The sequence below is a fragment of the Athene cunicularia genome (genome assembly GCF_003259725.1).
Source record: "Athene cunicularia isolate RWA chromosome 5 unlocalized genomic scaffold, athCun1 chr5_part1, whole genome shotgun sequence".
Lineage (NCBI taxonomy): Eukaryota > Metazoa > Chordata > Aves > Strigiformes > Strigidae > Athene > Athene cunicularia.
The window spans coordinates 6,671,944-6,687,909 of record NW_020799101.1 but is presented as its reverse complement, the minus strand read 5'-3'; the positions used below and the strand labels follow the sequence as shown (position 1 = coordinate 6,687,909).

General features: G+C 36.7%; 1 protein-coding gene across 1 annotated transcript in view; it reads left to right on the top strand.

Annotated features, from left to right (window-relative positions):
- Positions 1–956: 956 nt before the first annotated feature.
- Positions 957–15,966, top strand: part of NUDT14 (nudix hydrolase 14) — a 57,262-nt gene continuing 42,252 nt past the window's right edge. Inside the window, exons 1-2 of the mRNA XM_026850049.1 lie at positions 957–988; positions 1,269–1,296. Coding sequence (XP_026705850.1) covers positions 972–988; positions 1,269–1,296 — 45 coding nt within the window. The 5' untranslated portion in view covers positions 957–971. The remainder of the gene's footprint in view (positions 989–1,268; positions 1,297–15,966) is intronic.

Here is a 15,966-nt window from a genome sequence, read left to right as displayed (position 1 = left end):
GAAATTTAAACAAAATGCTGAGTAAATACTGTTGTAAGCCCACACAGGTTATGTGTGTGAAGCAGATTGTGGTCACACCTGATCAAGAGTGGAGCCAAAGACTCAGATGGTCTCCTACCTGTTCATCAGAGGCACTTAACACATTGAAAATTGTAGGCCCAAAGATTGGATGAATGTTTTGGCCAGTTGAGGATTTTCCTTGAGTATCTGTATGTTCAGACAGGGTGCTGTGAGCACATGCAGGAATGTAGAATCAAGTCAGGCCATTACTATGGTGTTAGAGGAGACTCCTGCAGCATCTCTCTAGGTTTGTGCTCAAGTCCTAAGTTTCCCTGTGTTTTAAGAGTTTGAGTTGTTCTTTGGATTGAACCTGTTGCATTTGGTTACATATAGAAATATTCTTCCAAAAGATGACAAGAAAAATGTAGGTTTCCAGCTGTTTAGCTGTAGTGAGGATTGTCATAAGACATAGGAGTTCCTGAAGTTAACAGCAGTTTATGCCCACAGTGGATCTACTCTTCCAATAGAGGGTTATGAGATCTTTTAATGAGGTCTTTCACCTTCCTCTGCCCACTCCTATTTTAAATGAAAGTGGTGAGGTCTGAGTGTTTCCTATAGAGTGTAAAAGTAGGTGTACTCCTTCTGAAAGGATTCTAGGTTTTGAACCATGTGGGTTGGGGCAATGTGCAGCTTGATGTTAGGCATCCTAGCTATGGGCACCAGCTGGCTCTCCAGACAAATCATTGTACCCTTTTTAAAATTATTGATTCCATATTTGTATAGTGCAAAGGTAGAAAGAGGAGTGCAGTAAAGGAGTAATGAAATTCAGTAGACTAGGCACATTTGGCTAGGGCAAATATGGAGGAGTAAAGTACAGTTTAAAACTGTGTTCTTCAAAATAGACATCTAACAGCTCCACAAAATGAACTTCACTTTCTGCTTGGGATTTTCAGCTGTCAACACTGCTCAAGATGGGGCCCTCAGTTGAGTAAGTCATGTTATTTTAAGTGGGGTGGCCTGAGGGTGAGAGATGGACAAGGTACCTCACATAGCCTGAGGAATATCCTCTTCATTTTGTCAGTAGGAACCCTGTTTACATATTTCTGTTCTGCTTGGTACTGAAAGAAGAGAATTAATTTATCTCACATATAGGGTAGCATCTGGCTAGTTTTAATGTGTACTTGTCCCCAAAGTGCAAACTGATTTGTTGTCTAAAGTGGCTTTTTTTTTCTTTTTTAAAAAAACACAACATATATCACCTCCTGAAGAATTGGCTTCTTTACCAGGAACTTCATGGTAAATCTCTTTTCACTTTTTCCTATTGAAGTTTTTCTGCTTTTCATAAATAATTTATTCAAGAGACCAGAGGGATGGCTAATGAGAGATTAACTCAATGCCCAAGGGCTAGGGCATTTCCCTGGGATGTGGTAGAGTCAGGCTGCAAGATCTTGCTTCAATTAATAGTCCTTCCCACATCACAGCAGAGTGTGCTCACTGCTGGGAAACACATTTCTGTGTAAAGCTTCAGCTCTCTTTTGTGTGCGTTAGCCATGCACTGGCCTATATATTAGACAAAAAGAATACCAAGTTTAAGAATTCTGCTGAGACTAAATCATGAAGTACACTCTGAGTAGTAACGGTTGATCAGAGTTGTTAGGATTTTGGGCAGCATTAAGTATCCAAATGGGATTCAGCACCTGAGCAGGGATTTCAGTGGTTCTGCATGTTGGATTCGGATCATAACATAAGGCTTTGACAGGCAGAGCTCTGATGAATCTTGCTGTATTAATTTAAGAGTTACTGCATGAAGTTGTTTGTCCCCATGCTAGTGATTATTACCCTCTGAGAATCAGCAGAAAGGAAAGTAGTTTTGTGCCAGCTCTTACTCTGCTGTTCCAGTTCAAACCCACCTCCATCAGCCCTTTAAGCTAGATGACTGAGTTTTGCATAGAACTAAGTGAATTGCCTTTGCATATTCTTATTGGTGACCTCTGTGCTGGGGACAGGACCCTTCAAGGGGAGGCAGAGCATCAGCTGGGGGGAAGCATCTACCCGGGGGAATAGTATCTTGAGCTGTTGCAGAAATTTTTGCCCAGAGCTCACATATCAAAGCCTTTGTGGATCTAGCCCAGACTCCTCTAGCTTTGTTTTTGAAGGTTGTTCTGGCAAGGGAGCTCTTGCCACTGCTTCCTCACATTGTATAAATATATATGTGCATTCTGTCCAGGAACCTTTAGAAGTTTGCTACTAGACTAATATCAACTGGCAGTAATTTTCCTAGTATGTATGTAAGTGAGTTTGTATTTCAAATCTGTGGAATGGTGAATGGGCATTTGTTTAATGATGTGGGATAAACCTCAAAAACTTCATGCATATCAACTGAATCACATAGTCAGTAGTGGTAAATTGGAACTATTTGCTCTTTTGTGATCTTCACATTGCTTCTGCAGTTCAGAGTAGTCCAGTGCCTGAGCATCACATTTCCTCTATTGATTTAATGTTTAGAATCATTCATTTTGAAGATAAACATGAAAAATGCTCCCTTCAATTTCATTTTAATGCCCGATGTTTTCATTCAGTGTTAAAGGAATTCAGTTATAATCTGAGTTGTACAGTCATTCTAAAGTAATTTTCAAGACTACTGTAGATTTTAATACATCATAAACTTTATAACGGGTAGAAGATGTATTTCAGGAGTAGTGTGCAATTCATCAGTGAAGAAGGAATTTCTTATTTCCAATCTTGAATTTGCTACTGCTTTCTTCTGTGACCATAAGCAACCACCCTGTTTCTGTGCCTTACAATTTAACTCTCTTGGAGATGTCATGAGGATTAAAATATGTATGTATGCAGAGAGAAGTGAGGCCTATATCATCAATGTCATGAAAACTTTGAAGAAGGAAAAAGCAAAGCAGTGCAGTGTTACAGTAATATTAAAAATGTGATTTTACATTCAGAATTTTTTTTTAGTATGATAATAGCAACATGAATGTGCCCAGCTGCCTGAAATATTCTCTGGAACTTCCGTCTTGCTTTTTTATAAACATAAAACATTCTTTTCTATTTTGACAGTTAAAAATGATGCTGTTGAGGGAGTAAACAGATTTTAAAGTTACCTGTTGAAACAAGTAAGTCTTCTGTTGAATCTTCAAAAGGCTCCAGTAGTAGGAAATATGCTACCGAGTAATATATTTATTTGCAGTTCATTTTTTCAAAGTATTAGTGCAATAAAAAGAGATGCCATTTTTTCTGCAAAATTTGTCTCATTTTCTTCAGCATGTCAAGTCTATTATGTCAGTATATAGTATTAATCTTAAATGCAAACATACCACTTTTATCTCAGGAAGTCCCTGAGCTGCAAATTGCAGGAGGCTGTGTATTTTAACAATATATTCTTCCTTAGGCATCTTGGCTTCTGGCAGAGGTAGGATCCTGGATGAGACCGATTTTTGATCTGACCGATCTGACTGCTGCTATGTTAACTGGGTATTATAGTTGAAGTGCAGGATAATTCTTTTATATGGATGAAAGAAATGTGAAGTTTTTGCAGTGACAGCATTAGGGAATTAAACATGGAGGGAACATAATTTCCTTGGAAAGAAACAGTTGTCTTTGCAATTAGAGCACAGGTTTAAGAAAGGAAGTTAAGGAATCTAGGCACATCTGCTTCTGGCTCTGCTATATACCTTTAATTCAGCTCTGAAAATCTGTACAAGTTATTTTTGTATGAGACATTTATGAATTACTAGAGGGGGAAATGAGATTAATTATTTAATAAGAGTAGTAGTTGAAAAGAACACTAGTATTTGTTTCTGTTTCAGTGAGTATTACATTGCATTAGTCTTAATTTTTTTATCCAGCATGCTTTGACAAGTGAATGTAGGGTTCTTTGAAGTAAATACATGAAAAATAGTTGGTGGTGACAAAACTTATTATTAGGTCAGTCATATTATGATTTAACAAACTTATGACAGCAAATGTCACTTATTGGAAAGAATAAGGCTCTGTCGAGCATCCTTTGTAGCATTCTTGCACAGGGCTGAAATCTCTCTCTACTTGCATAAATGAACATTAAAATCTCATTTAATGTCATCAATAGCTAGACTACTTGGGTTACTGTGCAACAGCTATGAAGTTAAGACTGAGTATTAGGGGGAGTTATGTAAGTTGTAGTTAGTTTAAACCAGGATTTTTCAAGTTCTGATACGTAGCTCTCTGAGGTCCATTGAACTATTGTATGTCATCCATGTGAGTCAACTAAGAAAAGCAGATCAATCATCATCAGATTTTAATGTGCTCCCAAGGGCTGCAGCTTCACTAGAAGATGTTTCCAGGTCTTCAGATGAAGAGGTTGAAAACCATTGGCTTTGACAATACGACTCCAGTAGCCTCATCTGCAAGGGCTTGTCTACACAGGACTTTCCTGATTAACTCCATGTCTTATTCTACAACAAAGAGTCTGGTTCTGTTTACGTTAAACCATTTTCAAAGTACGATTGCACTTTGAATTCATACCCTACCTTAATCCATGTTAACTTTCCAGTGCATGCCCTAAGGGAGCAGTAAACTGAACTGAATGACTGTGTCCATGCAGGGGTTTAATGGAGTTTAACTAGCAGAATTCAAGTTAATCAAGGTACTTATTTCAGATTCGTTTTCTTGATGTCCTGGTATAGACAAGCCCTAAGAATAAAAGTGGTTTAGTTCTAAGTGAATGAACCGTGTTACAAAATCCATCACTGAGATTTTATTATATTTTTGTGTGTGTGAAATACAACTACTGTAGGGTATAAAGTAGTCTTTTTGGACTTGTTTGGTACCATCTCCTTTGTAGTAATTGCAGTTAGATCTGAGAAATAAAATAGTGTTTATGATCTGCAACAACTAAGTGCTTTATTTGATTTTCACTTTGGATCAAAATACATATGTTTGCTTAAATAGCAGAAACTTATTTTTCCCAGTACAAAAAAATCTGTCATCTAAATCATAATTTCAGCTATGACATTATGTGTATTTGATATGTTTTGAAGCAGATGAATGTTGTAACATTTTAAGTGTTTATAGCAAATCTGAGTATTATGGAAATCAGACATTTTCTGTAAATGGGAATATTCTTTAAAATGTCTGGTTTTGATGGTCTATGTGGGATTAAATTATAGTTTATTATATTCCTGAAAATACAAGTGTATTTTAAATATTATTTTTTACCTCAACTGCTGCCATACTTAAACTAAATTTGTATTTTCAGCTGTAACTTATAAAAGGTCAGCTCCTGTGCTTTGAAAACTCTGCGCAAGTTGATGTTGCATAAATAAGCATGTTTTACACAGCAGGCATATAAAGTTAACTGCCCCTTTGACTTGCATTCAGATTAATTATTCTTCATCATTTTTAACTAAAAGTAGTTAAAGAACTTAGCTTTTTGGTACTGTCCTTCAAACATTGATCAAAATTTTGTTAATACAGTAACACTAAAGTTTACACAAAGTAAAGCTCGGTTTTTCTTAGTGGTCAGCTCATGTCACACTAAAGCCCTGATCACAGATCAAACCAGCATTAATTATTTGTTTCACGTTGTGGTTGCTGTGTCAAAATCCTCTAAATACTTCTTGGAGCTGAGAGGGAATCTTACGGCCTGTGACAGAGCAGCTGGTCTGGACATGGGCTGATGCCCCAGTTGACAGGTTGTTGGATTAGAAAGAATATCAAAGGCAGTGAGTAAGATTAGGGATAAGTGAACATCTGACAGCAGTTTGCAGCAGGGGAGAACAGATGATAAACAATGGGAGCGGGGTGCGTGGGGGGGGTGAGAGGTGAGAAGGCCATGGGAAAAGTGTGGCGGCAATCACTAAAGCTCCAGGTTGCTGAGCCTCATGAATAGAACAGGAAATGGGATTTGCTGGGACAGATGTGCTGAGCGGTGATGAATACATTATAGGGAAATGAGGCTAAACTCCTAAAGGTGAGAGATGTTCTTTCTCTGAAAATAGAAAATATGAGAAAAGTTTACCCTCCCGGAGAAGTAAGCGTTAATACTTGAAAACTAATACAGAAAGAAGTAATGCTAATGGTAATTTTAATTAAAAGGTTATTCCGCAGTAGCATTCATGAGGAACTCTAGGTCATGTACTTCTGGCGTAACAGTCTTACAGTGCTATTACACATAATAGTATCGCAAGTATTTATTTTAAACCTAAGACTGCACAAATGGTAGAATAGTTTGAATGCTGGAACAGCCTGAATGGAGGCGCTGACTGGATAATGCTCAGACGCATATTCTGTATCTGGCATGTATTATATAGCACTCACATAACATATGTTTGATCCTGCCACCGTTAAAAGAGAGTTGTACTGAGTGATCTTGTGAGGTCCTTCCAGCCTTACATTTTTTCAATTCTGCAGAGTGATTGTATGCTTGTAGAAAATTATACATAACTGTTCCTGTTCCTTAGGATATTGTTTCTGTACTTCACAAACTTCTTTAGTTTATATTCTTGATAGATCCTTTTCCAATATTTATGATAGAACTATCTTGCAAAGCCAAACAGAAACATTTTGTGTGTTTACTAATAGGACTGTATGTCAGTTCACTGACTTAGAATTTCTTCTGTGTTGTGTTTTTTTTTTTTTCTTTTAAAGAAAATCTCATTAAAAAACAACTCAGATTAACATTTTAATACTGTATTACTTCAGCAGAAGGAGGAGAGGCAGAAAGTATGATTGTTGAGGTTGCTCTGAGAAAGTATCGATAAGGTTTGTTCTCAGGTTTATTCCACAGAAGTTTATTCCACAGTGTATTCTCCCAGTTTGTTTTACAAATATGAGCTTGCAAAAATAAAGTAGAAACACAGAATGTGCGAATCACCAACTGGAAAAAATAAAGCTCAGTGGTGTAAGGACAAGAGGTGACTTAGCTGTAATGGGAATGCCCACCATCTGTCTTTCCTGACCTCAAATCTCTCGTATGTTCTGCCCTGTCCTCAAGGTAAGGAAACACGTATCTGGCCTCCTTTCATCCCTGTTTGCTCCTAGCCATGTGTACTGTAACCGTAGCCCTAGCTTTTAAAAGAACAAGGGATTGTAACTAGAATCTGGGATGAATATGTATGTATGGTCTATAGCCTTGCTTCATGGAAGTAGCTGTTCATGTTGCAGAAATGCCATGTGTGGTATTTTGACCACAATGACATCACTTGAATGTCAATTGAAGAGTCCGTAGAGCTCTGGAGTTCCAGAAGTTCCCCCAAATTAGTGATCAACAAAGACTGTACTTCAAATGGGCATAATAATAAAGAAATAAAATGGTGGTAAGCATGGCAAAACATGGATTAAAAAGTCCGCTTTACTGATTCTGGCAGGCGTAACTACTATCCTACTAGTTCTCTTTGCCATAAGACTTTGAGTTTTACATTTGCATGAAACTATAACTGAAGAACTTACCATTTGTTACAGTCAGTTCCCATTTTTAGAGTGTTTGAAGATTATTTGCAGTTGGCTTGCATAATTCTTTAGTTTATATCCCAAGATTTAAACTGTTATAGGGTCACTGTCATTATGAAGGGTTCCGAAATACTGCAGTAAAACACAGAACTGTAAATCACTAAATAATTCAATTAATTGAATGCCAGTTGTATATGACTTCTAAGCAACAGGTATATTTCTCTGTACCAGTGCTTTCTTCAGATGACAAGTTAGAAGATGTTTCCAGGTTATTTCTTGAACCTTGCTGGTATTATCTTTTCTGAATGGGAAGATAGGAGATGACCACTGCTTTGGGAATCAGATTTCAGTTGAGTCTACCAAAACTGAGAGGTAAAAGTGAAATTAAGAAAATAGGAAAACCTGGAGCTAGTTGCATCTGTCACTTTGAACTGATTTTTGGGGGGTGGGGAGAAAGGAGAGGATGAAAAGCCCTGAGGATCTTTGTGAGGAGGGTCTGTGAGAAAGTCTTAGGAGAAAAATCTAAAGATTGTTACTAAGCCTTGGCTTCTATTAGCCCCCTGCTGCTGTTCTTCATCAAGTTGTTTTAATGGCTTTCAAAGCAAGTGAGTGGAAAATGGTTTCTCTGGAACTTTAAGGAGACTGAACTGAAAACTGTCATCGCTTTATAAGTAAAACACATCAAAGATTGATGGAAGAATTGCTTGTTAAACACATTGTGGATTTTAATTAAAAAAAATGGGAGATATCATAAAAGAGACATCAGATCATCATAACTACCTAAAGGTGAAAGTTTAATGGCTTGTCATCTGCTCAGGAACCTGTGTTAAGTATCTCTTTCATAGCTTTTGTGACCCTCTGTGTGTGTGTGCATCTGTACAAGATTTTTTTTTTCCCAAGGTTTTTTTTTTTTCCTAGTGTACAGAGGGAAAAGTACATGAATGTAAAAATGTAGGTGACGGTTACTGTGCTTTTTAGTTTTCTTTACCCTGTGTATAGGGATGTCTTCTTCTGGTATATTTAATCATGTAGTGCTTCAAATTCTTATGTATTTCTGAAATAGTTACTTTTCCTTGTGTTGCAGTGTATGAAATGTCCTGTGTTCAGTGTGTCTAAAGTGCATTTGTCTATCATCTAGTAATTGCGTAAGTAATTCTAGCTTCTAGAACCTTGTCCTCTCACTTTCTTCTCTCTCCACCTTCCTTTCCCTCCACAATCCTTCCAGTCAGTAAATAGTGTGGGTTTTGGAGTTATTTAGTAGATCTAATTAAAAAAAAAAAAATAGTGGGAAAAATAGTGAGCATAGAAAACAACATTTCCACTTGAGATTTTGAGCTTCATTCTTTTAAGCCAAATGCTTGTTCCGATATATCATGCAGCATATGATCAAGGTGCGTATTTAGTAAGCAAATACAAACAATTGTTTTAAAAGACTAAAAGAATTCCTCGGCAGGCTGGTAAAGTACACCATGCATTATTCACTATCCATCTTAAGTTTTCAGAAATGCTCCCTGTTGTAGTTTCAATTTGAATTCAGGAGTTCTTTCTGGAGTTAAACAGCTACATTTATTCATGATTGTGACTGGATCTGATTCTTAATGTAGAAAATCGGGGTTTTTTTCCCAAGAGCCTAATAATGATAATTGCAATTACTGCAGATTTTCTGTACATGATATTCTTAGAAATGGTATATATCATCAAAAAGTATAACATCATTCGAGTGATTCTTTTAGTGACGTACAGGATCATTTAAATTAAGAATCTGAATATTGACTGTGCAATCAACTACATAGAATTTGAGACCTTAGTGTTATTATTTTAAGGGTGTTTTTCAATTTTGTCATTTTAGCTGATGCTTTAGTTATTTGTAATAGTTATTTGTGAACTTGGAATAGATGTATCGTTTTGTTTTGCTGCATATAAAGGACCTACACTATAAGTGGGTTTGGACTATGAAAAGCCAGATACTGAGATCCTTAGTATGTATGTTTTTATAAACTTTTGAAATTCCAACCTTACTGAACAAAATGATATTTTTGCTTCTCTCATTGGTGAGGCCAGGTCTTCACTTGCATTGTTTCTACTTAATCCTAATTTAGGCAAAGACTAAAGCAATTTGATTAACAGATATAATTTTTTTTGTTGTTTTCTTAGAAAGTAGATGATTGGAGTCACAGCAATTCACTGCTTGATGACCAGAAATTACATGTTCTGACAAACTGAGCTGGAAGTCAAGATGTAAAAAAAATAGGGGAAACAGATACATTTGTATATTGATAGAACATTGTAAATAACTTTAAAGTTTGTTTAGTATATGAACCTATGTAGCTCTTATACATATTCTCGTCTTGAAATGCTGAAATAGACTATGACTGTCAGCTTCATTCAGTTTTGCTTTGGCTTTAAGACATACCTTTGTTGTTGTTTGGTCACTTAAGCTTGTTGAGCTTTTGAAGCAGCAGGTTTAAATTCGGCTATCATGTCTTTTGGCAAATCTGTCTGAGAATTTCATATGTATGTCTATGGTTAGCACTCTGCTTCCAGCGTTGTAACATTTCTGACACTTTCAAATATTGGACAGAGGTAGGCAGCTTCTGGCTTACTTTGTGCTCTTCAGAGTGACGTTTCATAGTGCTGCACTTTGTATGGCCTAAAATTTGATATGTAACTCATCTCATATGTGTTTCTTAGATAATTTAAAGAATAACGTGAGGTCATTGGCTTCCTATTTAGTGTAACCAGTCAGTAATCCTAAGTACAGAAATGACTGCTATAGTACTTTATAGGATAGTTACATCAAATTTGAAACCTGATTGTCTCTCTGATTGTTTCTATAAACCGTGCTTTTTTCCTGTTGAGGAGAGACTGGAGAACCCTGTTTCTTTTTATCTCCTTATTTCACTTTGATCTGTCTAGGAGTTAAAACATCTTGGTAGATCTCTCACAAAACTCATGGGAACATATGAGCCTCCCCAGGACCATTACGGTACACTCCATAGAGAAAGATTAATTTGTAAAAGTAACGATATAAATGTTAAGATTTTATGTTGGGGAGGGTGGGAGAGTAGAGATTTAATCACACCTAGGGGCTGATAAAAGCTAGTTGGGGAAACTGTTTCACTAAATGGAAAAACTTGGGATATTTGCTTTTGGAGTATTTCTCAAAAAAACCCAGATGATTGCCAGTTGGCATTGTGTCTGCCCTCCCCTCTGTACATTCTTCTACAGCCCTTACGATAGAGTAGTGGCATGCCTTCCAGTCCTGCATTAAGTGGGATGACAAACCACACCTAACAGTTGTGCCTTGGGGAAAGGATAAGAGACAAAAGAAACAGCTTTCTGCAGTGCTATGTTTTATATACTTTTTGGTCAGAAAAGTGTGTCTTGCTCTTGAAAGGGAAGGTGTGTAATTGTCTGTAGCACTTGTGGAAGTTAATTCTTCATTCTCAGACCAGCCCTGCTGAATCTGTGGAGTGAATTTGTAACCTTCATTCTTTGTCTTAAGGTTTTAGGCTCTTCTGTATATGCTGGGTTCATGCCATTGCATGCTCAGGATAAAGTCTTAGAGAGCTTAAGGTATCTTGGTATTCTGTTGAAGGAGCTAACAGAAACGACAATAAATAGTTTTAACATGCTTAGTATTCAGTACTACTGAATAACGCTAACGCTAAAGATCCCAGGACCTGGTCTACAAAAACACCTGCAGTAAGCACTAACCTTGAGTTCTTATGAGACTTGGTGGGTAGGAGGCATCCCTCCCTGCTCTTGCTTCACCATGGAGACACTGCAGTGCTGCACCTGCCATCGTTCCCAACTTTGTTGAAACTTAGAATCTCCCGAGTGCTGCTTGCTGACCTTGGTCAATCTTGTTAATGCTTGTTCTTTGTTGGCAGGTATCAGACTGGTGTGTGATGCAAAGTGTACAGTTCATTGAGCTGTATTGTACCTGCATTGATTTGACTTCTGCATCAGAAATATTTTGTCCTTTGTAAGTTATAAATAAATGAACAAATTTGTTAATTACTTTTTTGAATCATACTTTTGTGATCCACGCTACTGCTTTACAGGTGCATTTGCAAAAACAATTATCTTTGAAGTTATGCATGATGAATTATTTTCTGCGTTTTGTTGGGGTTTTTTAAAATCCAATTTTAATTATACTATACACAGGCTTTTTCTTATTGGTGTTTTCTTTAGGTGACAGTTTTTCTTTCTGAAATTAGAACAGTGTTCATCAACTGCATAGTTTTTGAATGCAACCTTTATCTATCTATCTATCTATCTATCTATCTATCTATCTATCTATCTATCTATCTAATCTAAAAATGAAGTGGTCCAGTACTGTGGTATAAGAGGGATATATTTTTCTGCTGGCTCTTTGTCAACCAAAGAAGATTTTAATCAGACCCTGTGGAAGTTGCAGTGGAATTTGTTAGAATGACTGAAGAGGTAATGAGAAATATTAGACAATTGATGGTGGTGATTAGCATTTGGCTGAAATACCAGTGGCAACTTAAACTGTGGTTTTATGGTGTTGTCAGTGTTTTCCTGAATGGCATAGTGAAATTAATGATGAAAGGACAGGTTTTTTTCCTTCCTCTTTGGATGAGGGTCATGACCTAGGGTAGCAAAGAAGAAGAAATTATGTTTGTAGGCGTAGTGGTTGCCTTGAGACTGATGATTTTAGGATTCATTTTCTCCTTCTATTTTACTTGTGTTTGCTTCTCTCCCCTGTTGTGCTTGCAGAGATGAGGGAAGAGCCCTAAATTCTGGCGAAGTCAGTGGGGTAAATGTCTCTGAGTCAGAGACTCTACACGAGATTGTCTTCAACAGTCCCAAATTCTTTGGGGTGCTATACCAGCAAGTGGTCAGGAAGATCACAAGTTGTGGGAATGTGATTTGGATCAAAGCAGTGTTTGTCCAGTATGTATCATTTGGAGAGTCCCCTTCCTAAGGGCTTGAAAAGATATTTTGACTAATTAGAGTGCACAGGATGAGTACAGGAAGGAGTTCAAGAATATCAAGTGAGATTCCTCATCTAGTGTATGGTCTCGGACTCACAATGGGTACTTTATATTGAATATCTCGAAACAGCTACTACAGACATAATTGATCTAGGTATGTTATGACGAGTGGAGAATTATTTCCCCTGCCTGTCATTAAATATCTCTAGTCTGAAATTTCACAGTCAGGCCATTTATCTTAGTAACCCTGTGGTCAAAAGAAGCAGCTGCCAACAGACTAGAAAAGACTAAAACAGGTTTCCTGGAGATGTTTTTAATTCTTTTTTTAAAGAAAAGTTTATTTTTCTTATAATTAGCTGTGTCTCAGTAAAATTGAGCAGTTTGGAAGATACTGTCTTTAGGGACTTAGGACTGTAAGTGCCATTTTCCAAAGGAATTTGCAGGAACCAGTGTCGCTGAATTTCACTAAGGCTCCATCACGTAGCGGAACAGAAACAGTTTTGTAATATTAGGACAAATCTTGCAGTTTAAATTCCACCACAGATTATGACATTAATGAGTAAAGGTGTTTACATGTTATTTGGGGGTTCTGCATTTGCATGAAATGACAGTGGTTTAGAGTAAAGTCTAAATTCAGATCTTGCACCTTTCCAGTTATTGCCTTAAAAATGAAAGTTATTGAATGCTACAATCTGCATTCTTAAGTCTTGTCTTTTGGAGTTGTTCATGAATTATTATAAATTGGAGCAGGGATATAAACCCATGTCTCTTGTTCTCCAGATTCGTTTATTACTGAACTACAAAGGCCATGTTTGTTTGTTTGTTTGTTTCTAACTCAATGAATATGTAATGACGTATACAAATAAGGAAAACTCCAGAAAAATAAAAGAAACACAGAACACCTAGGAGTTCTCAGCAGGCCTCTGGTTGAGGTATTTCCCTGGCTTTTATTCTCTGAGCTGGAGCCAGCAGATATGCCTCCTGGATTTGTGTTTCTCAGCCTCTTAGGTTGTTCAGGGAATTTTATTTTTCATTTTTCTTAATGTTCACTGGATGTGTAATGTGTACAATAAAGTAAAAAGAAAAATCCATGCTTCTTTTCCACAGGGATGTACTTCTAATGTTAGTATCTTTTTTTAAAATGTTTTTTAATTTTGGTTTTGCTTGCCTAAAAAGACAAAAGATTACCATTTCTGATCACGTTTTACCCAGGAAAATTGTCTCAATTGCTTCTAACTTTTGATCTTCTACAGAGTAAGTGCATTAATCCCATTGAACATCATCAAGTCTAGTATGCCCTTAATTATTTGGCAGATCAGAATTGTAGAATGTGAGATGTGAAATCACAGGTACAGTTGTCCCCTCTTTTGTGTGGCACATACCTTTAATGCAGTGGCAACATGACTAGCAATGGAGAAGACTTCTTGTGCTGAGTTGGGTTAGTCCCTAGGGGACATCTTTAGTGTGGCTCAGTGTGTGGTTGCAGAAATGTTTGTTCTGTTTGCATGCAGGAGACTGCAGAAAGCAGGGAAAGGGAGGGTGATACAGTTTTGATAAAAGTGCTGATTTAGGTCAGATTAAGCAGAAAGCAGAGCAAAAGAAATCTTAGTGGTTTAAATTTCCTGAGTTTTTGTCGCTTTGATAGTAATTTTGCAAATAAATAGTTACTGCAAATTGCATGAGGTTTCTTTCTTAACACAAACGTATAGGGAAAAGATTACAAAAACGGCCTTTGCTGTGCAGGTTTTCAGCAAGTATGGATGTAAGTGGCTGTGTGAGATACGTAACGCATCTGTTTGAAAGTACAGTACTTCTTTAAAGAAAAGTATTTTGCTGTCATGTCATCTGAATGCACAGTTTACAAATGGTATTATTTATGTGAAAACATCTTCCATTATTAGAAATATATTACTTAACTATGTCCAGCCAAAGTTTCAGATTTCATGTTTTACTATAAATTTGTTGTGTTAGTTATTTTGTAAATATGGAAAGTGTATGTTCCTTTTATCCCTGCAAAAAAAGAAAGTGTGTCACAGCCTTCAAGGGGAAAACACAGTTTAGTGAAAATGGGAAAATACATGCAGCAAAATTCAGTAATATGACAGGAATTTAAGTAAAAGAAAGAGCATTTGTATACTTGCTTTTGAATTTTGTCATATATATAATAACATTAGAGTCTGAAAATTTTACCTATTAACAATTGGTTCCTTTTAACAGAATTAGAATTAATTTACCACTAGGAAAGCCCCATCTATATCTCAGTTTGTAACCTTAAATTATATGCTGACCTGGCAGTAACATGATGTGAGAAAAGTCGTAAATTTGACCTTTGTGTGTATCATGTTTCTTAACACAAGCACCGTATCCTTATTCTTTGTAGTATAGATTTCAGTATGCTACTACATATTTGCTTTGGAATAAAGCATGTTTGAGATATGTGTGCAATTGTTCTTAATCATGATGTATATTAAAAACAGAAAAACAAGGCGAGAAAGGAGATTTGACTTAATTTAGAATCCTTATATACGCTTAATTCTCATGTTTTATAAATTTCATTCAAAGGTGAGTGATCTTACTGATAGCTGAATGCCAAGCTAAACTACAACAACTCCATTGTTGAAAAGTACACACAAAAAACAAACTGTGACCTGAAAAGTAAACTTCCAGAGGATTATACCAGAAAGTTTACTTACACATCAAGTATCTTAGTTGTAATTGTTCTGGCAGTTGATGTACATAAAATGAACAAAGTGGCTTGGCCCAGTATTGCATTAACAGTTGAATAAATGAATGCATTCTCCATTGTTTATTTTACCTCCTAAAGTGTGAAAAAAATTGCACCTTTGAACAGTAAACTCTATTGCCATAACCATCTGTTTGCAGTTTCATTACAAACTCCTACCAGAATAACCCTCACTTTGAAGAGAAAATTGATATGGGTTGTAAAAATTACAGTCTATGACCTTAGGTTTTATGTCTCTTGAGGTATCCCTGGTGTGGTCTCCACTGGTATACATTATGATTTCTTCAAGAAGTACCTTTATGACTTCAAGCTAATTGCAGATAAGACGACAAGTCCATGCCTCATAGAGTTTGCTGTCACATAGAGCCAAGCACCTCTGTCTCTTGTTCAGGATCCTTGTACATAAAACGAGTGTAGTGGAGACCACAGCACCTTTGCCCTGCCCTGCCCAGAACTGGAGCTGGCCTGTTGTTCCTTTGTGTTTAGTATGAACTGTCCCCGTGAACTTTGCTGGCTTAGTCTTACTTCTGAAAATGTTAATACTGTCAATTAAAGCCAGTTAGCAGCAGTAGTATTTGTGCTTCAGAATGTTAATTTTTAATGCTGTTGAAGAGTCACCAGTTTGTGTATTTTTGGATGCAGATTCTACAAAGGCACTAAACCCAGGCATTTCTAACGGAAACATTTGAATATGGGTATGTTAAAAACTGCAAAACGCCATTATTTGTAATCATGATGCTTTTAAAATAAACATTCTGGATAGTTTAGTAATGAAATCTTACACAAGCGTTGTTTAAAAAACAAGCCCTCCCCCCCCCC